The sequence below is a fragment of the Vicugna pacos genome, chromosome 22, assembly GCF_048564905.1.
Source record: "Vicugna pacos chromosome 22, VicPac4, whole genome shotgun sequence".
NCBI lineage: Eukaryota > Metazoa > Chordata > Mammalia > Artiodactyla > Camelidae > Vicugna > Vicugna pacos.
The window spans coordinates 2169727-2190994 of record NC_133008.1 but is presented as its reverse complement, the minus strand read 5'-3'; the positions used below and the strand labels follow the sequence as shown (position 1 = coordinate 2190994).

At 43.3% G+C, this 21268-nt stretch overlaps 1 protein-coding gene across 5 annotated transcripts in view; it reads right to left on the bottom strand.

Moving 5' to 3' along the window:
• Positions 1-1313: 1313 nt before the first annotated feature.
• Positions 1314-21268, bottom strand: part of LOC140688319 (trafficking protein particle complex subunit 9-like) — a 103919-nt gene continuing 83964 nt past the window's right edge. For 3 of the 5 annotated variants that reach the window (XM_072946944.1, XM_072946948.1, XM_072946947.1), the window contains one exon: positions 1314-1840. In XM_072946944.1, coding sequence (XP_072803045.1) covers positions 1592-1840 — 249 coding nt within the window. In that variant the 3' untranslated portion in view covers positions 1314-1591. Of the gene's footprint in view, positions 1841-15010; positions 15333-18799; positions 19050-21268 lie in introns of those variants that run through there. The other 2 variants (XM_072946946.1, XM_072946945.1) reach the window with 2 other exon arrangements.

Here is a 21268-nt window from a genome sequence, read left to right as displayed (position 1 = left end):
ACAACACATGTCGTCATAGCTGCTCATCAGGTTTGGCCCCACGTTACACACTTTTACATGGACATGTGCCATGTGCTGTCATGGGAAACGGTGAGTGGGGACAGGGCCTCTGCTCTCACAGGGCACACAGCCTGGTGGGGCAGGCGGTGTTCAATCATTGCCCTTTTCTCTTTAATATACTTACAAATTATGGGAAATGCTATTTAAAAAGAACAAAATGAGTCAATGAAAGTGAAAAATACAAGGACAGTATTTAGGCTGAGGGAAGACAGGGAATCTCTTTGAAGATCTGACACTCCACTGAGACCCAAAGGACAACTCTGGCACTGAAGGTGAAGGGCAGGGACACACTGATAAAGGGCTGAAATCCAGAATATACCAAAGTTTCTTTACACTCAACAAGAAGGATGAATAACCTGATTAAAAAATGAGCAAAATGCCTGAACACACACCTCATCAAAGAAGAAATCTGGATGCCAAAGAAGCCTTTGGAAAGATGCTCCACAGCACCTGTCATCAAGGGGATGCAGACTGAAACAGCGAGATACCACTGCACACCTGTCAGAACTGCCAAAATGCAGAACACTGACAGCACCGAATGCTGGTGAGGATGTGGAGCACCAGAAATTATAATGCATTGTTGGTGGGAATGAAAAATGGCCCAGGTACTTTGGAAGATGGTCTGGCAATTTTTTACAGAGCTAGACGTAATTCTAACATATGATCCGGCAACTGTGCTCCTTGGTGTTTACTCGATGAAATGGAAACTTATGTTCACACACAAATCTGCATACAGATGTTAATAGCAGCTTTATTCATACTCAACAGGATTCAGAAGCAACTAAGCTCTTCTTCAGTAGGTGAATGGATAAATAAACTGTGGTCCCGCCAGAAAATGGACTATTATTTGGTGCTAAAATGAAATGAGTTATCAAGGAATGGAAAGACATGGAGGAACCTTAAATGCATATTACCAAGTGAAAGAAGCCAATCTGGGAAGTTTCAGCAACTGTCTGATTCCAACTGTATGGTGTTCTGGGAAAGGGAAAAACACAGAGACTGAAAGATCAGTGGCTGCCAGAGGCTAGAGGGGAAAGAGCAATGAATGAGGTGCAGCACGGAGCATTTTAAGGTCACTAAGACAAACGACTCTGTATGATGCTGTGATGGTGGATACATGTCATTGTACATCTGTCCAAACCCACAGAGTGCACAACACAATGTGTAAATCCTAGTGTCAACTATGGGCTATGGGTGATGATGACATGTCAGTGTAGGTTCACCCATTGTCACAAATGTACACTCTGGTGCAGGTGTCAATATTGAGGAGGCTGTGGGGGCAAACTGCAGTTCATACACCCAATCCAGCCCCAGCCACCGCTGTTAATAAAGCTCTATGGGTGTGTGGACTATCTGGCTGTTCTGGCATCTAAACAGTAGAGCTGAGCAGCTGCACCAGAGATCAGGAGGTTTTCAGACCCTGAAATATTTACCCCCAAGCCCTTGAAAGGAAAAGTCTGCTGAGCCCTGTTCTAAATGAATCAAGATTCACCCTGATGAGGCAGGACAGCAGGGCCCAAACCAGGCATGGTTAATGGGGCTGAAGCAATGTTTTAGTTCCAACACATTTGCTGAAGTCCTGCAAGTCCAGTGACAGACTGTAGCCAGGAAGCGTCTGCAGGAAGAGTCGGGAGCAGGCCTTCCCGCCAGGCTCCGGGATGCCGGGGGCCGCGTGCCGCACGGGGGCCACCCGCTTGAAGAAGGTGGACTTGCAGTGGAAGCCGATCAACTCGTAGAGCTCGGAGAGGATGCTGCACGGCTGAATTTTCTCCTCAGAACGCTGAAGCACAGGGAGAAAAGCAACAAGCATCTGAATGAAACACGTAAGTGAAAAAAGACCCATAAAAATGGTTTTCCCTTAAAACAGAGACCCGATGACACAGGAAGGAAGAGGAAGGCTGACTTAGTGCACTGATGGGACCAGATGCAGAAACGCAGGGAAGCAGCACTGTGCAGACACTCCAGACCCCCGCTGGGCCCCACCTCTCCGCATTCCACCTGTCCCTTTACTAGAAAAGCCCGTATTCCCTGAAATAGAGGAACCTGCTACCTAAACATGGGACACAGAGAAGGGAAAGAGGAAAAGGAAGGGAAAGTAAAGGAACAACAGTTCATCTAGACCCTAGGGTCTGGGCGGGACTTTCACCAAACACACAACTTCTCAAAGCACAGAGCGCACAGGGAGAGGCTGACAGAGTGACTGCGACTTCTGCTCCTAAAGCACCCAGCTACCTGTCAGCACACGCTGCGCCCATTACTGAATCATTACAATCATCTCAGAAACAACTACTACCCCGGCTCACAGGCAAGGAAATCTGAAACTCGGGGAGGAATTATTATCATCCTGGACAAAGTCCCACAGCCCAGTAGTCTCAGAGCCTCCGGCAGACCCTGGGCTAAAATGCTCCTCATCACCACGGGCCCTGAGACTCAGGCTGAGGCCACGTCAGGTCTGCACGGGCCCAGAGCACAGTCTGTGGGACAGGGAATGCTCCCACTCGAAGTGCCAGGTCAAGGCCCTCAGGAACTTGTGTAATGAAACCAAATCCCCAAACTCATTTCCAACCCACTGCCCTGTCCGGGAGGACTGCTCGGCACAACTGCGCTGTCACCTGTGCACAGGCTGAGCAAGGGGCCCAGACAGTGATGTGACATCCCAGTGGAAGTGGCTCGGAGACCACTTCATCACAGGACAGATTCTCCCGGCTTCCAACGTTAACCCTCCATTCCATTTCCAACTGGAAAGTAAGTTTAGACTTGTTTTCCTCTCTTAGAAACAAAGAGAGCGGTAACATCAGAGGGAAACTCAAGACTGAGGAAGAGTCTCCTGGTCATTTGCAAGGATAGGCCGGGGAGGGAACAGAGACAGGGATCAGAAAGACCCGTGTTCCAGTCCAAAGTCTGCACGTCACTCGCTTTGACAGTTTCCTTTTTAATACAGGTGATAAAATCTAATTATGATTTTTGGGAAAACTAAATGAAATAACGTATTCCACTAGCATAGGTGTAAAATCCTCCATGAGTGTTCCAGAAATGGACGTGATCGTGGTTAGTTACTGTCTGCCAATTCTTGTGTTCTCAGCTCACATCACCCAACCAGAGATGTGCGAGAGAATGCCTCACCAGCCAGCAGCCTTCTCCAACTTGGAAACTTACAGTGTCCGAAGAGCAGGCAGTGTTGGATGCTTTGCGGCACTCTGGAGGTAGCACTCCAGTGATGACTTTAAAAAGCTGGGGAGAATTTAGGGGACCATACAGTTCAAATACAGAGTACTCATTCCATGTCTACAAATATTCATCTCTAGCCATGATGATTAAGAGAGGAAATACATATTCAAACATACATCATTTTCCCACATAAGTGCATCAAAACAATTTGGAAAGAGTGTAACTTTCTTCTCTAGATCACACAGCGGGGATTACAAGGTTTGTACTGACAGCCCTACTTGTAAATCATCTGCAAACGTAACTGGGTCCACTATCAGTCATCATAATTTGAAGGGAATGTTAGAAAAGAAAAAAGCCAAGCTAATACTCTCCAATCTTTTGTTTGGTTACGATGTCACAGAGGAGATGGACAGCTCAATAAGGAACCACTCTGCCGTGATCACGGAGCCGGGGAGCGGGATGTGCGGCAAGATGTATGACGCAGCCGCAACTGTGCCCATGATTCTAGGCAGGTACCCAAAGTCACCTTGACAAGGTGTGAAACGTTTATGCCCACGTCCTCATAACCTGACATGTATTAAGGAGAAATGGAAACTTATAAACGGCCAATACCCTTGGTGGATACACCGTCCAAAGAGCAAAGTCACAGTTTGACAACTGGCCATCCCGGTACCTTGGGATTCATTCTTGAAGAACCTTAAAAACCACTCCTCTGTCCTCAAGAAGTGCTGCCTACTAGTCCTATCTTTGGCTCATGGATACCACATGTTGAAGTGAACTTCAATGTCTGCACAGATTTGACTGTCTTTCTCCAGGTTCACTTGTCCATTCTGAAGAGGCCTGAGTTAAGTCCAAATTCCTTAAGATTAATTCCCTCCAGTGACAACTCAACGAGCCTGTAATTACAAGCCAACTGAACAGGACTGTCCTCAGCGAAAAATGTCACCAACCCTTCACTGCTTTCTTAAACTCCTCTCCTGGTTAATTGCAACATACTAACACCACCCTCCACCAAGTTCCCCAACTATGTCAAATAGAAAGTAAGGTCCATAAAAGAGGAGACAACTCCATAGTCACCTTTGAATTCCTAGCATAAAGTAATGTCAATAAATAGAACTATGATTATGGCTTCTTTCCTTTAAAACCTTTCTGGTTATTTAAATGAGACCATGGAAGGGAGGTGTTTGAGTCCAGTATCTTGATCCAGAAGACTGGAGGCCTTTTTCAGAATGGCTGTCCACTGATTCATTCAAAACACACCTTCTCTTTCCGGGAGGAGCTGTGATTTTCTGCCATGGGTTTGTGGTCACTCTCATGCCAGAACAGCTTTAAACTAAATCCTTACTTTGGATATGTTATTTTTCCCGCTTCCAAAAAATTTTACTTTCCTTACTTCCTTGCCTTGAGGAATGCCTTTATTCTTTTCTTTCTAATTCAACCTTTTATAAAGCAGGATTCTCAGGATGTGCTTGGCCTTATATAAGAACAGCCATCCAACTCCCAGTGTGAGAGGCCACAGGCTCACCTCCTGCCCTCCTGCCAGGGCAACTGAAACTCAGTTCAGGAGCCAACCGGCACCCCAGGGCTTCTAAGGCTCACGTATCTCCCAGAATCCCTGCTTTCTGGTTTGTCTTGGCTTCTGAGAATTTCCCCTCACTTTCTTGACAATTAGCTGTGCAGCTTGAAAGATGAGGAAGGAAGGTTTTATTTCTTAATCAGAATTTAAAGGAACTTATGTAATGAAGCTTTTCACGAGTTTCTAGAACCCTCCATTGCTGAGACAGAAAACACACAAGATATTTTCTAAATTTAGCTATCATGTGCATTTTTTCTTTGCTTTTGTTTTGTTAACTGCTAATAGACATTTTTTAATTAAAAAATAAAATAAGGTCCCAAATAAGATAGAAAATTGAAGGGGCAAACAAAATTAAAGAGCAAAGACAGAAAAATGATAAGTACTCTACAAAGTTAATAGAATAAATACACTATGGATCAGACCAGCAATTCTCAGTAACAGCTAATTGAAACCTGACCATGAGGTAAAACGTCTCTCCTGTCAGGAGATGACCAACAGAAAATAGAATTAAATCAACAACCTAAAATTCTAAGTCTGGCGAGGTATAGAAGTCTACCAGCTAAGTGTGTCTTCTTCTGGAAAAGAGGGAGACTCACCAGCTCTTTTCTGTGGAGCCTGAGCCCAGGGGAGGACAGTGAAGTGTGTTCTGTAAGTACCCAATTAGCAAAGTGAGTGATGAATAAAGAGATGTGAGCTTGGATGAGAGATGATACTACTATTCACTTGTCCTGTAAAGTATGTCTTCGCGTTCAGAGATCAATATCTCAGCAGGAAAATGCACAGCCCGGGACCAGACCACTTCTGTGATTGTGACACTGCACTTAGATGTCTCAAGGGCACCTCCAACTCCACCTGCAAAGAGCTAACTTCACGGTGTTCCTCCCATAGCCATCCTGCCCAGGGCCCTTGGTCGGGGGCAAGGTCTCCCTGCCTCTCCCAGCTCAGGCCAATCACTCACAGATGTGACAAGACCCCTCCTTCAGGGGCAAATTTCCTCAGTCAACGAGATCCACCACCCACACCTGTCCTACCAGGTACTCACTGGCACTCCCTCAGCACTGACTCTGTGCTGGGGACCATGCTGCACACTGTGCACACGTTATCTCACTGGATCTACACAGCAGTCCTGGGAGTTCGGTACATCACTGCTTCTATTGATTAGATAAATTGTTTCACTTCCTTGGGTGTGTCATCCAAAGTGACACGGCTACTGAGCCACAAATCTGGGACTGAAAATCACTTGAAAATTGAACACTGCTACACCTCGCAGCCACCCTACTCTGACTCATCACATCACCTCCTGCCGAGCCTTCTAAATGTTTCTAAGCATTCTACAAGACAAAAGTGATCTACGAGAGCATCGCACTAGCCTACTTAAAATCTGTCAATGATGGTCCACTGCTCTTAGTAGAAAGCCCCACCGGGCCTGAGCACAGCCCAACGGCCCGGCATCCGCTTTCCCTGCGCGGCCGCGCCGCCTCACCCACCACGCAGCTCTACACGTGCAGCGTCCAGGACAGGGATGCTGACTCCGTACAACCCGGGGCTCGTCTCACTCAAACAATGATCACCCTCTTCAGTGGTTACCTTCTTCAATACTGAATCTCAGAAAAATATTTTCTCTGGATGAATCAATATCTTTTTCCTTACAACTTCCCATCATTGATAATGAGCTCCCCCCAAAAGAGAGAAGACCTAATCCTCAGTCTCCTTATCTGTAAAGTGCAAATAACAGGGAAATATGAGAGGTTTTATTAGAAGTAATATTCATGTGAGGCTGAGGGACAATTCCCAACATACAGTAAGTACTCAATATGTGCTTACTTAATATTAATAAGAATAGATTACATTCCAGCAACCTTAAATCAATGCTTTATGGCTTTGTCTAAAAGACTACCGACAAACTGTTGGACGAACTGTTTTGAGCAGATCAGCACAAGTGTACTGGGCGAGGTAAGCGCTGACTCCAGTTACAGCTGCAACCAACCAGCACTACGGGGCAGGAGCAGTTTGCTCAAACTCTTACATGTTGCTTGAGCATTTAGTTGTAGTTATTGAATAAAGACAGGTATTATTTACTCAAAGCTCCTGAAACATAAATCTTCAAAGATTGATGCAAATTATGTTTCAAGTACAACACTCTCACTAGAAATTACTTGAAAATTACAGTCTTAGCTCCTCCGCACATCAAAACAGCATTTTCCTAATGTATCTGACTATGTACTCTGAAAGGATTGTTTAAAAGAAATTAAGATGAAGCCATCCTGAATAAGATCTCAGTATCATCTACACAAACCCCACCCAAAGGTCTCATTTCTCACTTCCACATAGGTGTTCAGATGGCTTAAGCTGGGTCTTGGTTTCTTATGACACGGGGGTGGGAAGAATTGTGGATAGATCAATGTAGCAAATATAAACCTAGTGTATTTGCTATGTAGGAATCCTAGAAATAAATAAATTGATATATATAGTCCCACCCTTATGAAGCTAAGCCGTTCCATTTACAACTGCATAAAAAATAAAATGAGAGATACATTTAACAAAAGTTTACAAGATTTGTACATTGAATATTTTGAAGTATCACCAAAAAAATTTTAAAATATCTTCATATATGGAAGGCATCCCATGATCATGCAATGGTAGAAAATATTGTTAAAAATGTTAAGACTTCCCAAAGTAATCTACATATTTAATGGAATCCCTATCAAAATTCCAGCTGACTTCTTTGCAAAAATTGAAAAACTGATCCCAAAATTCATATTGAAAGCAAGGGACCCAGGTCAGCCAAAACAATCTTGAAAAAGAAGAGCAAATTTGGAGGACTCACTCAAAGGTTACAGCAAATCTATAGCACTCAAGTCATTATGCTTCTGTCATAAGTTTGGATGCAGAAATCTATGAGACACAATAAAAAATCCTGGGGGGAAACTTACATTTACAGTCAGTTTTCCAGAAATGTGCCAACAACACTCCATTGAAAGTATAGTCTATCCAACAAATGGAGCAGAGACACCTGGGTATCTGAAGGCAAAAGAATGAATCTGGAATCTGGACCCCGTATTTTATATAGCAAATATTAATTCAAAATGGATCACAGACAGAAACGTAAAAACTAAATATATGAACTTTCTAAAAGAAGACATAGTATGAATCTTTGTGGTCATAGGATAGGCTATGGCTTCCTAGATACAATACCAAGAGCACAAGTGATAAAACAAAATAGATAAAATGGACTTCATCAAATTAAAATCATTTGTTACAAAGGACAACATCAAGAGTGTGAAATGAAAGGGGAAAGGGGTAGCTCAAATGATAGAGTGCGTGCTAAGGAAGAAAAACAAAATGAATAAATCTAATTACCTCCCCTATAAAGAAATTGTTTTAATGTTTAAAAAAATTAAAGTGAAATGACAATCTGCAGAATAGGAGAAAAATCTTGCAAAGCATATATCTAATAAGAGACTAGTATCCAGGATATAAAACAAATGCTTACAACTGAACAATACAAAGAAAATCGACCCAATTTTTTAATTTGCCAAGGATTTAAATAGATACACAATTGGCCAATAAGCATCTGAAAAGATGGTCAGCATCACTAGCGAAATCAAAATCAAAATGAGATCTCATTTTAAACTCACTAGGATGGTTATAATCAAAACATGGACAATAACAAGTGTCAGTCAGGAGGCAGAGAAATGGATACCCTCAATATGCAGCCGTTGGAAAGGGGCAATGGTGCAGCTTCTTTGGAAGAGCCCGATGTTTCCTCAAAAGGTTAGAGTTATGTGGCTGAGCAATTCCACTCCTACATGTAGAGTCATCCTTCAGTGTCCTCGGGGGGTTGGTTTCAGGAACCCCCACCCTGGATACCATAATCCAAGGATGATCAAGTCCCTTTGCAATCAGCCATCTGGATCCATGAAGTGGAAACTACAGATATGGTGGGCCAACTGTACAGCCAACAGAATGGAAATGTATTCTCACAAAAACTTGCACATCAATATTCATAGCAGTATCATTCAGAGTAGCTAAAAGTCACTAAAAATATCCATCCATCAATGAATGGATAAACAAAATTACCAAGAATAGTCCCACAAACTTTTGGTAATTGAATCTTTGACAAAGGAGGTGAGAACATACAATTGAGCAAAGACAGCCTCTTCAGCAAATGGTGCAGGGAAAACTGCACAGCTGCATGTAAATCAATGAAGTTAGACTACCCCCTCACAACATACAAAAAAATGAATTCAAAATGGCTTAAAGACTTAAAATTGTAGACAAGACACTATAAACCTCTTAGAAGAAGACATAGGCAAAACATCTGACATATATCTCAACAATATTTTCCAAGAGCAGTCTACTCAAGCAATAGAAATACAAGCAAAAATATACAAGTGGGTTCTAATTAAACTTACAAGCTTTTGCACAGAAGAGAAAACAAAAATTAAAGCAAAAAGACAACCTATGGAGTGGGAGAAAATAGTTGCATTAAATGAAAGTGACAAGGGCTTAATTCCCAGAATATGTAAACAGCTTTTACACTTGATAAAAAAGAAAAACAAACAATTCAATCCAAAAATGGGCAGAAGACCTAAAGAAACATTTCTCCAATGAAGACATACAAATGGCCAATAGGCACATGAAAAAATGCTCAATATCATTATCAGAGAAATGCAAATCAAAACTGCAAACAAGTATCACCTTCCACCAGTCAGAATAGCCATCATTCAGAAGTTCATAGACACTAAATGCTGGAGAGGCTGTGGAGAATTGGGGACACTCCTACACTGTGGTGGGAATGCAGTTTGGTGGAGCCATTGTGGAAAACTGTATAGAGGTTCCTCAAAAGACAAAACCTTGGGGGCCCAGATGACACAGCAATCCCACTCCAGGGCATATATCCGAAAGGAAACGTAATTCAAAAGGACACTTTCACCCCAATGTTCACAGCAGCATTATTTACAATATCAAGACATGGAAACAACCTAAATATCCACTGACAGACGACTGGATAAAGAGGTTGTAGTATATATGTCCAATAGACTACTATTCAGCAATAAAATAATAATAAAATAATGCCATTTGCAGCAATATGAATGGACCAGGAGAATGACATTCTAAGTGAAATAAGCCAGAAAGAGAAAGAAAAATACCATATGAGATCGCTCACATGTGGAATCTAAAACAAAACAAAAAAAAAACAAAAACAAAGGAACAAAAAGATAAACTTATCTACAGAACAGAAACAGACACAGAGACATAGAAACCAAACTATGGTTACCAGAGGGGAGAGGGTGTGGAATGAATAAATTGGGAGTTCAAGATTTGCAGATGCTGAGTATGTATACAATAAACAGCAAGTATATACTGTATAGCACAGGAGAATATATTTAATAACTTATAGTAACTTATGTTTAAAAAGAATATGAAAATGAATGCAGGTATGTTCCTATTTAACTGAAGTTTTGTGCTGTACACAAGAAACTGACGCAACACTATAAACTGACTAGACTTCAATGAAAATATTTTTAAATAGACCAAAAACGAAAAAAAAGGAAAAGGATATTATCAAACAAAAAGAATAATGTACTGATTCAGGCTACAATATGAATGAACTTTGAAAATTTATGCTAAAATAAGCCCGTCACAAAAGGGCAAATAGTGCCCTTTAAGGTGAACTGTATCTAAGCATTTATTGTACTACTCCTGTAAATTTTCCGGAGTTTTGAAGTCTATCAATATCAAAATAAAATGTATTATTCATTAAAAACTTAAAACCCTTCCTCACAGGTGGGCTTTAATTATTAAATGCAGAAAAGCATGTAAAACTCTTGGAACAACAATTTTCACGTCCACACACAGTCACTGCTGTCAATGCCACTCAGAGTGTGGTGCCAGCGCTGATGAGAGCTGCCTCCACTCGCTCCCCTGCAGACAGGAGGGAAGGCCTGAGCTTTGACAGGCAGGGTTTGCGTGAACCTGGGTCAGCCACAGCCACGTCCCAGACTCTGCGTTACCCAAATTTCTTATACAAACTGCAACATGTAATGTAAACACTCTAGAGGGATGTATCTTACAACACAGGGAATACAGACAATGTTTTACAGTAACTATAAATGGAGCATCTATTGTACACCTGAAACATATATTTTAAATCAGCTATGTCTTTATAAAAAATTAAAAAATAATTTAAAAATGTTATCCCTTTAATATTCAATTTGGTTTTTAGTTAACTACTAAACAGCTTAGAATATATAAAAGCATTTAAGTGTGATGTTTGTTTACATATTTATTTACTTCAGCCTCCTGCTAAAAGAGAAATTAAACAATTTTTTAAACACAGCTTAACAACCATAACAACAAAAAGGCAAAACTGAGAGTGAAGAGAAAATGGAGATTCAATACTTAAATGAAACCAGGGGGAGGTAAACTCATAAAAATGGATTCCATGAAGTCAGGGCAAGTGTTAAAGGCCGACTAGAAATTCAGCTGTAAGATTCTTGGCAGCTAAAGCAAAAAGAAAAAGATGATGGGGCAGGTGGTAGAGCGTGTGCTTAGTGTGCACAGGGTCCTGGGTTCAAGCCCCAGGGCCTCCACTAACAGATAAATATACCTAATTACCTACCCCCCAAAAGAGCCCCAAAGAAAAGAAAAAGAGAAATTTCTTTCCAAAAAAATCCTGATATTAAATTTGGATTAAATACTTTAAAAATAAAAGGAAAATAGAAAAGATGAGTGACACTGTGAACAAAAACCCCAGCTGGGCTAACAAGCTAAGTCACAAATCTAAGTGTGATAAGTGTCGGTTTACTGATCTAAGTTTTGCTGGGCTAACTCGTAAATCTGAAGTTCAGTGTCAGTTTACTGGGCTAACAAGCTAACTCGTAAATCCAAGGTCAACAATTGTCAGTAACGTGATCTGTTCCAAATTGATAAGCTTCAGTGTACTGATTCCTTGCTTTTTGTTGTTCGAGCCTTATTGGCTAAAAGCCCCATACTTGTAATTAACCCTATAAAACCTCATGTGCACGTCTTGGATGTGCTCAGGGCTTGGGAACAGGAGCCCCTCTGAGCCCGCTGGCATAATAAATCTCAGTACTCCCACCCTCTGAGTGCTGCTTATTTCTTGGCTGGCCTGTTGTTTCCGTAACAACACAAGCGATAATGCCCGTGAGATAAATCTGCGATGGCTGCTGGCAGGTCCCCATGTCTCATGTGGGAAAATCTGAAACATATTTCTCACCACTCAGAGTCATCCTCAGCCCACCCTACATCTCCCGCTGTTAAATGCAGGAACACACGCAGGGCCCGGCCTTTGCTCTCTCTGTGTCATCACAGTGAGACAGGATGGAAGGGGGCAGAGCAAGCCATTCAAGAAAGACCACAGCAATTAACATCAAAATGGTGAAGAATTCAACCCCCAATAGGTCTTGAGGCTCAGGATGAAGAGATTTAACTTCTAGTAGATCCTGAGCTTCATTATACACCCATTGTAATAGTAACATGGTGAATAACACGGCCCCAGGCACCATGGCAGTCACAAGGCTAGCCACAAAAGGTCAAAGGGTGGGAAATGGCCAACTCCTTGGAAATCCCAGCCCCTTGCCCTAAGGCTGGTCCTTCTACTTATTAGCATATGAAACCACGAAGCCCAAGAAAAGGAGCAACACAGAGCCACATCCCAGGAACTCCTCTCTCTACCTCTTCGGAGAAGGCCCACACTGTTTCTGTGGAGTGTGTGCCTACTTTTAATCTGATCATCAAATCCCCATACTTCGTGACGTTTCTCATGCCTGTCAATGTATCTCTCTGAATAAATCTACCTTTACTCAACACTGGCTTGTTCTTGAATTCTTTACTGCATGAAGCCAAGGAACAAAATCTGGTGGGGCACATCCCAGGGGCTCAACGGAAGCCTGGGACACAGCCCTTCTCATGCCCCACATATTTTTTCTTGTATCAACAGGACTGGGATGTGAAGTGAGGTCTGAGGCCCCAGCTAAGGGACAGAAGCAGCCTCCAGGTCTCCAATTGGTGGGCAGCCTCTCCCCCATCAGGGGCCATGGGGTCTGCCTGGTTCTCTGTGTTTTTTTGTTGTGCTGACTCCCCAGTCAGAGAGATTTCTCCTTAGGCCTGGCTCCACAAAACCCTTCTCTCCAAAATACAAGCACATCATGTCACAATCCTCTTGTTCAACCATGAATTGTTCAGCCAACTTTTTCCTCCCCCAGTTAAGTACCTAAATGTCCTCCCTGCCATCCCACCACTTCTTTCTTTTTGAGAACTCTGCACTCCCCACACACCATCCTGAACGCAGGTGCCTTGCTGGCTGGGACCGAGATGTTTCAGTCTCAAACATCCTGAGTCCTTTCTCTTTCCACTTTCTAACTTAAAAAGGCCTTCCTGTGTCTCCCACCGCTCTGATTCTGAACGTCAAAAAATGCTCAGGTTACATTCACTCTGTGAATACCTCCCAGGTTTTGGCTAGGTTTCCTTCCCAAGATCTTCATTAAGGAGCTGCATCAAGAAGTTTAAAGGGGCTATTCTTACATTTGAGTGGAGGAGCCTGCAAGAAATTTAAATGGCTTTGAAGAGAGAGTTAACCAGGGACAGAGAGGTCGCAGGTCCTAGTCAACAGTGTCATGAGGCAAAATGTTCTTCAAAGGCTCAGAGTGGCTTCTGAACACGGAGTCGGCAGGGAGGAGGTGACAGGCAGTGAGTGGGGTGAGAGACACAGGGTACTGTCCCCCAGCAGGGGAAGAATTGGTTATTTTCTAGTTTTCCAATTTCTTACTACCTTTTTCTCTTATTGCCACATACCATTTCCTACGAATTAAGCATATCAATGTCAGTCATTTGGGCCACTTGGGAGAAGCTGCACGATGCCATTCACAGGGCTGGGACATGACAGCCACACCAGTCTAGGTTGAAAGACCAGTGGGAGTATTTCCATGGTAATCACGGGCATGCAGCAAACTCCCCAGCTTCAATGACCTCCTCTCAAAGTTGGCACCAATAAAACTTCCAAGCAAAATGCGTGATGATTCTGGCCAACATCTGTTTATTAGTTAAGTGCCTGTGACACCTGACACTTAATAGGGAATGAGTACGATCAACGAGGCCCTGTCTACCTGGCCACACGCGCCCTGCCTTCCTGCCTTGGTGCAGCAGCACAGCTTGTTTAGCTGAGATGAGCGCCCCCAGAGCAGCCCCGACGGGAAAGCTCCCAGCTCTGCATGGCCAGACGTGTTCCTTTCCTTCTCAGAGCTGATCACAATTTGCTGTCGTCTGTTTTTATGTTTATCCCTTTTGTAACTGCCTCTCCTCCGGAGATTTTGCTCAAGCAGCACAGGACCAGGTGTGTCTTGTGGCTTGCCGGATATTCTGGGCTGGGAAACAGCCGAGCCCACATCTGGCTCTGGTGCTGAACGGAGAGAGCAGAAGGCCCAGGAGCCCATGCTGAACAGAGGCCCCTGCACACAAAATTATGGTCTGACTTTGGGCAAATTACACAGTCTTTTTTACCCTGAGATTCCTCATCTGTCCATAAAAATAACTGCCCATGGCACACAGAGTTACAAGTATGAAAGGAAATCACCAAATTCACAAAGTAGCCAAGGGGCTACCAGTGCATCCTAAACAGACACATGCTGCCTTTAAGGCTCTGACACACACCAAGCGTGGTGGTCGAACAAAGTGTACACTGCTAAGTGTCAGTGTGTTAAGTGCTTCATGTGTGCTATAATAATCTTCAGAACTTACAACAAGCCCAGGAAGTAACGAATATTATCATGCCCATTTCACAGACTCACCATCAGTTTAAGAGAGGTTACATTCAAGTCCAAGGCGCTATGGTGAGTAAATGGCGATTTCAACCTGAATATGGGCCCAGGCCTGGGCTCCATCTCTGTCCCATCCACCTGACCACTGCCTATGAATTCCACCTGTCCAATACCCAAGTTGAAGCCAGCCAGCTCTTAAATGCAATGTGTGTCACCGTTTGTCAATGTTGGTTCATTACCATAAACAGTTCTCAGAAAGCACTTCAGAAAGGAAAGTTGGACTCACATACCTGCCCACAAAGAAGAAGAATTCTGCCTTGCCTTCTCCTGTAACGTGCAGACACCCTTCCCATTCACCACCGAATCCTTTTGTATGCTTCCTCCGTGTTCATGTTTACACATGGCTTATTAAAGTAGAAGTTACCTGCAGTAATTCCATCTCGGTTCCATTCCAAGCTTCCAGATTATCCATAATCAGGGTAATACCATAATTTTCTGTGAATGAAAACACTACAAATTGAATGAAAATATTGCAACCATGTCACTAAACAAAGAATGCTGAAAACAAGTCATCAGCGGCTGCCGCCACCCCCCAGTGAAGACAGGCCTGCAGCCATTCACAACGGTGCCCTCTGAGCAGACTCAGAATAAGAAAGGACAGATTACTGGCCCTAGATAGCTAGGTGCTTGTCTAAAGTATATATTCAGTCAGCCCAAATGTTGGCTTCCTCCCATATATTGAAAAGCATTAAATTCATGAACTTGAGATACCTGGCTTTCTTTAGATAACAAGCAATGTTTTATTGTTCTGACTACCTGGTCTTTGTTGTAAAGCTCCTATATAATCCTAGCTTCTCCCCTACTCTTGCGAGCAGTCCCTCAGAGTGTTCTGAGAGGCGGTCATCCTGGCTCGAGTCCTTCTGACAAATAAAACATAACTCTTAATATTCAGGCTGCACGTTTATTTCAATCAAGTCCCAGAACAGACACAACTCATCAATTGTGTAATGGGACACACTGGATCAGGAACCAAAAGAGTGTAGTAGTCCCTAAGAACTACGGCTCCCTCTTTCTTCCTGTTATTATACAATCCCACCAGAACTCATTACTTTGCTGTCTGCTCCTCTGGCAACCAAACTCAGAGAAGAGTCAACTCAGCAGAGCGTCCTGCTGGGGAGAACCCCCGCAGCAGCACTGCAGGCTGCCTGCCCTCCCGCACGCTCTGACGACCGCTAGTGTCCTCCGTGGAAACCAGGCCAACAGAGCTGTTCCCTACAGCTACAAAGTCCCAAATATTAAATAAAACCTTTCATTTTATACTATATGTTACATATATACCCATCTCTGAAAACAGCTTTGCCAGAAGCCCAAATCTTCAACATTAATCTGCAAAGGCAAATCAGGTCCCCAAGAGAAAACAAGTCTTAAGACGATGCTAAGACCTCCAAAGTCCTCTCCACGACCATAAACCAAACTGCCTGTAGGTCTGCAGCTGCAGGAGGCTACATGTCTGCTTTTAAAGCAACCCCTTCCTGCCCTCGGGTGCTACAATGCCCTTCTACGCCCTCCCATCTCAGGGTAAGAGCACCCACTGCAGAACCTTGCAGGGCAGCACTGACAGGACTGGACAATGAGGATCAGAGCTAAACTAAGCCTTCTGATGACACGAGTTGTCACTCTGTCACTTTACAGATGAAGATATATATAGAGAGAGGTGGGGTGTTATTGTTCAAAGTCACACAGATAAAAAGTGACAAAGTCTATAACTCTGCTCCTCCCTCTGGTGTGGCGCCCCAACTGGGACAACCACAGGGTTCTTTCGTGCCTGCCTGACCAGTTCTTTCCTATCACTCATGACCCACCACAGGGTCTGAAATTAGCCTGCATTTGCAGCATCTTTTCCCTCCAGTTTCTCAGGAACAAGGCTGTTCGGGCCACTTTATGACTTCCAGGTCCCCGAAATCTCCGTGCTCAGGCTGCTCTTGCCTGTGCATCTGGCCCGCTGCTCAGAGGCTCTTCCTCCCCTGCAGGAGGACGTTTCTACTCTTCACAGGGACACCCCCTTAGGGGATCCCTCCTCTCGCCCTCAGCATGGCAGGTGTCCCAGGCCACATCGCGAGATGCCCCAATAGGACTGCATCTGCCCAGGTCTGCTAGTCAGACCAGCAGCCTCAGAGCCAGGGATTATGCCCAGGTCACACTGCAAACCTACTGCCCGCCTCACAGACCCCAGCCAGCAGGTCACCTGGAAGTCACAGCAAGTGCCCCACCCAATCCAGAAGCCTCTTCATTTCCCAGCACCACTGATGACTGGTTTCCAAACTTTGGTCAGTTTTGCACAAAACAACACCTTCTACTGTGTAGCGGGTGGTTTTTGCTTCTGCACCCCATTCTTACTGAAAACGTTAAGGGAAACCAAAAAGCCTCTTCTCAACCCTTTTCTGATGATACCCTCCCACCCACAATATACATATGCTCAAGAGATTTGGATCCACGTGATTTTGTTTCCCTTAGGATAAGTGGCTCAAAACACTGCGGGATTATTTTTCCTTTGAGGGTATTAGGACTCAGTTTCTCGGCTTTAATCTGTTTTTGTCTTTGTCTTCTTTGTTCCTAGCAGTTGCCACCTCTTACTCCCTTCAGCAGCCTCCCTCCCAACTTCTAGTCTAGGAAATCAGCTGTGATGAGGGGCACGGGGGCATTCACAGAAGATGAAACAAAGGCAAAGAGAGGCTATATAATTTGCCAAAGATATCACCTTCAACCCCCAACAGAGTGTGTCATGTCCCTGTGTTTAACTCTTATTCTAAGCAAGTTAACTTTTTGTAGATTATGTTTATAAAGATGAGAAATCAAAATACATACAAGGACACACATCAACTCTAAGATATTCATTAACTCCACTATTTTGTTTCTATTTATTTTATTTGTATTAAAAAATTAAGAACCCCTGCAACCAATATAACAAAATGTTACTGGGTTTTAAATACAGAATATAGAGGGGTTAAGTGTGTCATTACTCATCCTTATATGTATGTTCACAAGATAAAATTATTTGAAAGTCTCTCTCCCCTCTCCCTACTCACTACTGGCTCTCACCTGAGATCCCAGACCACACATCTAACAACCTTTCACTTTACCCACAGCTGAACTCATCAGTTTTCCCCCAGAAATCCCTCTGCAGCTTTCCCTCCTCAGAACACAGCAGGACCATCATTTAACTCATTAATCCACCCAGAAACCTGGGCCTTACTCCATCCTACCTTCACAGACAGCTTTAAATCTTTCTTTTTACCATCTAAACATGCCTTCAATCTGTTCGCTTTTACCCACTATCCTACCGCTCAAGTGGAAGCCACCAACACTGCCCACCTGGACTCACGAGTCTCCCAAGTGGCCCCACAGCCACTCTCCCCTACTTGAGACAAATGGGATTGTGTCACTCCCATGCTTTTTGGGCTCTTTTCAGACCCACTGTTCATAGAAGAAACTCCAATTTCTTCACCTTGTGAAGGTGTTTGCCATGAAACTGTCAGCTCATGGAGGGCAGGGCACGCCCTCTCCCCTCAACCCCACTCTCTGGCAGAGCATCAGCTTGGGAGGACCCGCTGAGCTACATCAGCCTGTATCCTAAACCTGGTCTTGGGTTCTTAGCAAACTGCTTCACTTATCCATACATATCCCAGGTAGATAAGAAAGATTTTAGATGTTGAGCTAGACTATTCATTTGGGGATTTTGCACTGGCAACCTGCAAGTATATGTTCTAATGTTTGTGTCTTGTTAAAACCACACCCAGATTAAAGGAGTATTTGTGGAATGTCTTCGGAGTAAAAGGGTTCTGTACTTTTACAGATTTTATGTTTTATAACATGAATAACCCGGACAGGGTCACAAATGGAAGCGCCTCACAAGTGACAGAAGACAGGTGAGATGCATATAGCAACAGGTCACAAAGATGGTAAGAGCAAAGTTGTTTCTCCAAACCCCAAAAAAATTCCTCCAAGAACAGAAAACTCAGAATTTTGAAAGTAAAATACTATCATATAAGGAAAGAAAATAAATAATCCTCTTCATCAGGGTTTCAAGATCTGACTGCAGAGTTATTAGCAGGCTATACTGAATCCTAGCACAGAAAAATCAGATGGACTAGTGGTGAGTAAGTTCCAGGAAAACGGCAGTAATTCCTCCACTTGAAAGAGGACACACACTCACTTGTTCAAGGTGATTGTAAACAACATTCTGCAGAAATTCAGAATATTCAGGCACCGCTTCTAGATGGTGATGACACGGAAGGATGGCTTGGATGCATGCTTCTAACTGAGTCACCGGCATTCTTACACTGCAGGGGGAAACGGAGGCCCTCAGCCAAGAGCAGAGATGTTCCTGTCATGTATCCCAGGTCGTGCCTCGGGGACTCAGTGTCCTGTAGCAGTCCGGCCCCAGGCGAGGACCAGCAGCGTGGCCCACCCAAGCAGGAAGGGCACTGTGCTTGAGAAAGCCCACACCAGATGGGAGCAAGAGTGGCTGGTGGGGTTTTGTGAACCTATGAATGCTCATAGAAAAACACCTGCATACATTCAAGTGATACAATTAACAGTAGCATTCTTTTTAACAAAATTTCAAATGTCAGTGGTAATTTTACCATTCCTTTTCTCTTGTCCCCTGCACTCTGAGACAGGCTTAGGTTCTCTCACACTTGCAGCTCTGATGCAATAGTTGTGAAGTTATTTTACTTTACTGCAAGTGTCTTCGCTCCACGTGTCACTGTGACTGTCGTCTCTTAACACAGTCAGATATCTTCCTGGATCTCTCCATGAGTTCCTTGCTCCTGCTTCTCAGATCCTGAGATAAAGAACAGGTGAAGGCACATGACTGGAAAAGTCAATGTGGACTTGACCAAAGTCCTCAGTGACCCCCTAGGTGAGTGTTGACCACCCCTTAGCTTCGATTCTCAAAGTTCTGCCCAGGGTGACATCCAGACAGGAGGGAGTCCTGGGCCCAATTAAAAGCTGTGTGGCTTGGGTGCGGGGAAAGGTGCAGGAGCTAGTTCCGTAGCCGGGACCCTCCACACCTCTGCTCCTCTCTCTCCCGAGGCCCCGCTGCCAAGCCCCCACGTTCCCTGATATTCTGTCCTTCTCTTCTCCTCTACTTCAAGCCCTTTTCCTCTTCCTTTATTCCCTGATTATCTGCAGCTGGAGAGATTTTTCCATCACAAGATCTGAAAAAATTTCCTGCAGCTGAAAAAGAGGTCTCCAGAGGTCAATGCCCAAATGGTGGTTCCTGAAGAGAGCCCCTGGTTAGGGGGACCCTCACCAACACTCACGGGACATCCGGTATGTTACAGGGTCGACCACCCCCAACAAGAGTTTGCTGTGACCCCAAGGCACGCACAGCATCCCTGCTCACTAAAGTGTAGTTGTAATCCGTTATTAAGAAGCAAAAATAAAAAGAATTTCTCATGTTTCTTACTAAAATTATTTATGAGTTAGAAAAAGAAATTGTAAAAGAAAAGAACAAATTTGACTCCATGTTAGATGTGTTCGTTTGGCTTTAAACCTGTACCTTGTTTTCTAGGCTCCGACCTGCTATCTCTGCACCTTTTGTAAAAAAAAGTTGCCTTTAGCCTGAAATATCCAGGACAGCCTATTCTCCGGGCTCTGATCTTTAAGGATATTAGCTCTTCTACACTTATGTACAGATGGCAAGTTGCAAAATAGATAATAACCTTTCTTTTATTTGGAGGTTTTACGGGGGCACCTTAATTTGACCCACCATGGACAGCTGCAGGAACAAAGGATTCCAAGGACAAACAATTCGTACAGCGAGAAGTTTGCAACAACCAACCACATCCCCGCCGCTTTTTAGTATAAAAGGAGACTGAATTCTGCTTTGGGGAAGAGAGTTCTACTGGATATCAATATGCCATTTTCTGGGTCTGCCAGATTTTCAAATGAAGTCACTATTCCTTACTCCAACATCTCATCTCCCCATTTATTGGCCTGTCATGCAGCAAGCAGAACGAGTTTGGACTTGGTAACAAAATGACTGCATTAGAGGTAGTATGTCTCCACTGTTTCCTCATTTCCAGTATGTCACAACCTATCAATTTTATATGCTGTTTAACAACATGACAAAGACCTATTATACAGAATTGATTCCACAGAAATAAAATTATTTCTACTCCCTCAAGACTTTTTTCTTTTCTATTTTATTTTGTTTTGCTTATTGAAAAGAAAATAAAAGTCAAATCATTTTATTTCATGTATTTTTATAGCTACATAATGTAAATACTACAAAAATATATAAATTGCAATAAAAATTGTTAATATATTTGTATAAAGATATATAAACAATCAATGCAGATTAGGAAAGGAGTAGATATTTACTAAAAATCTACTGCACATCCAGTCTTTTACAAGCATATCCTGGAATATAAGCTCTATTATCCGGGGTCCCCCACCCCCATTCTCACTGCCGATTCCCTTAGTAATCAACTACCAAGGCACCAGCATAGAACCATGCGATCGCTATTTTAGGTATAAATGAATGAATTTGCTCATTCAATTCTAAAACACAAACCTTAAAATAAATACTGAACTTATTTACAGATAAACAAATTTGGACACAAAAAAGTACAGTTTCTCCCCCAAGACACAAAGATAATAATTGGTAAAGGCAAGA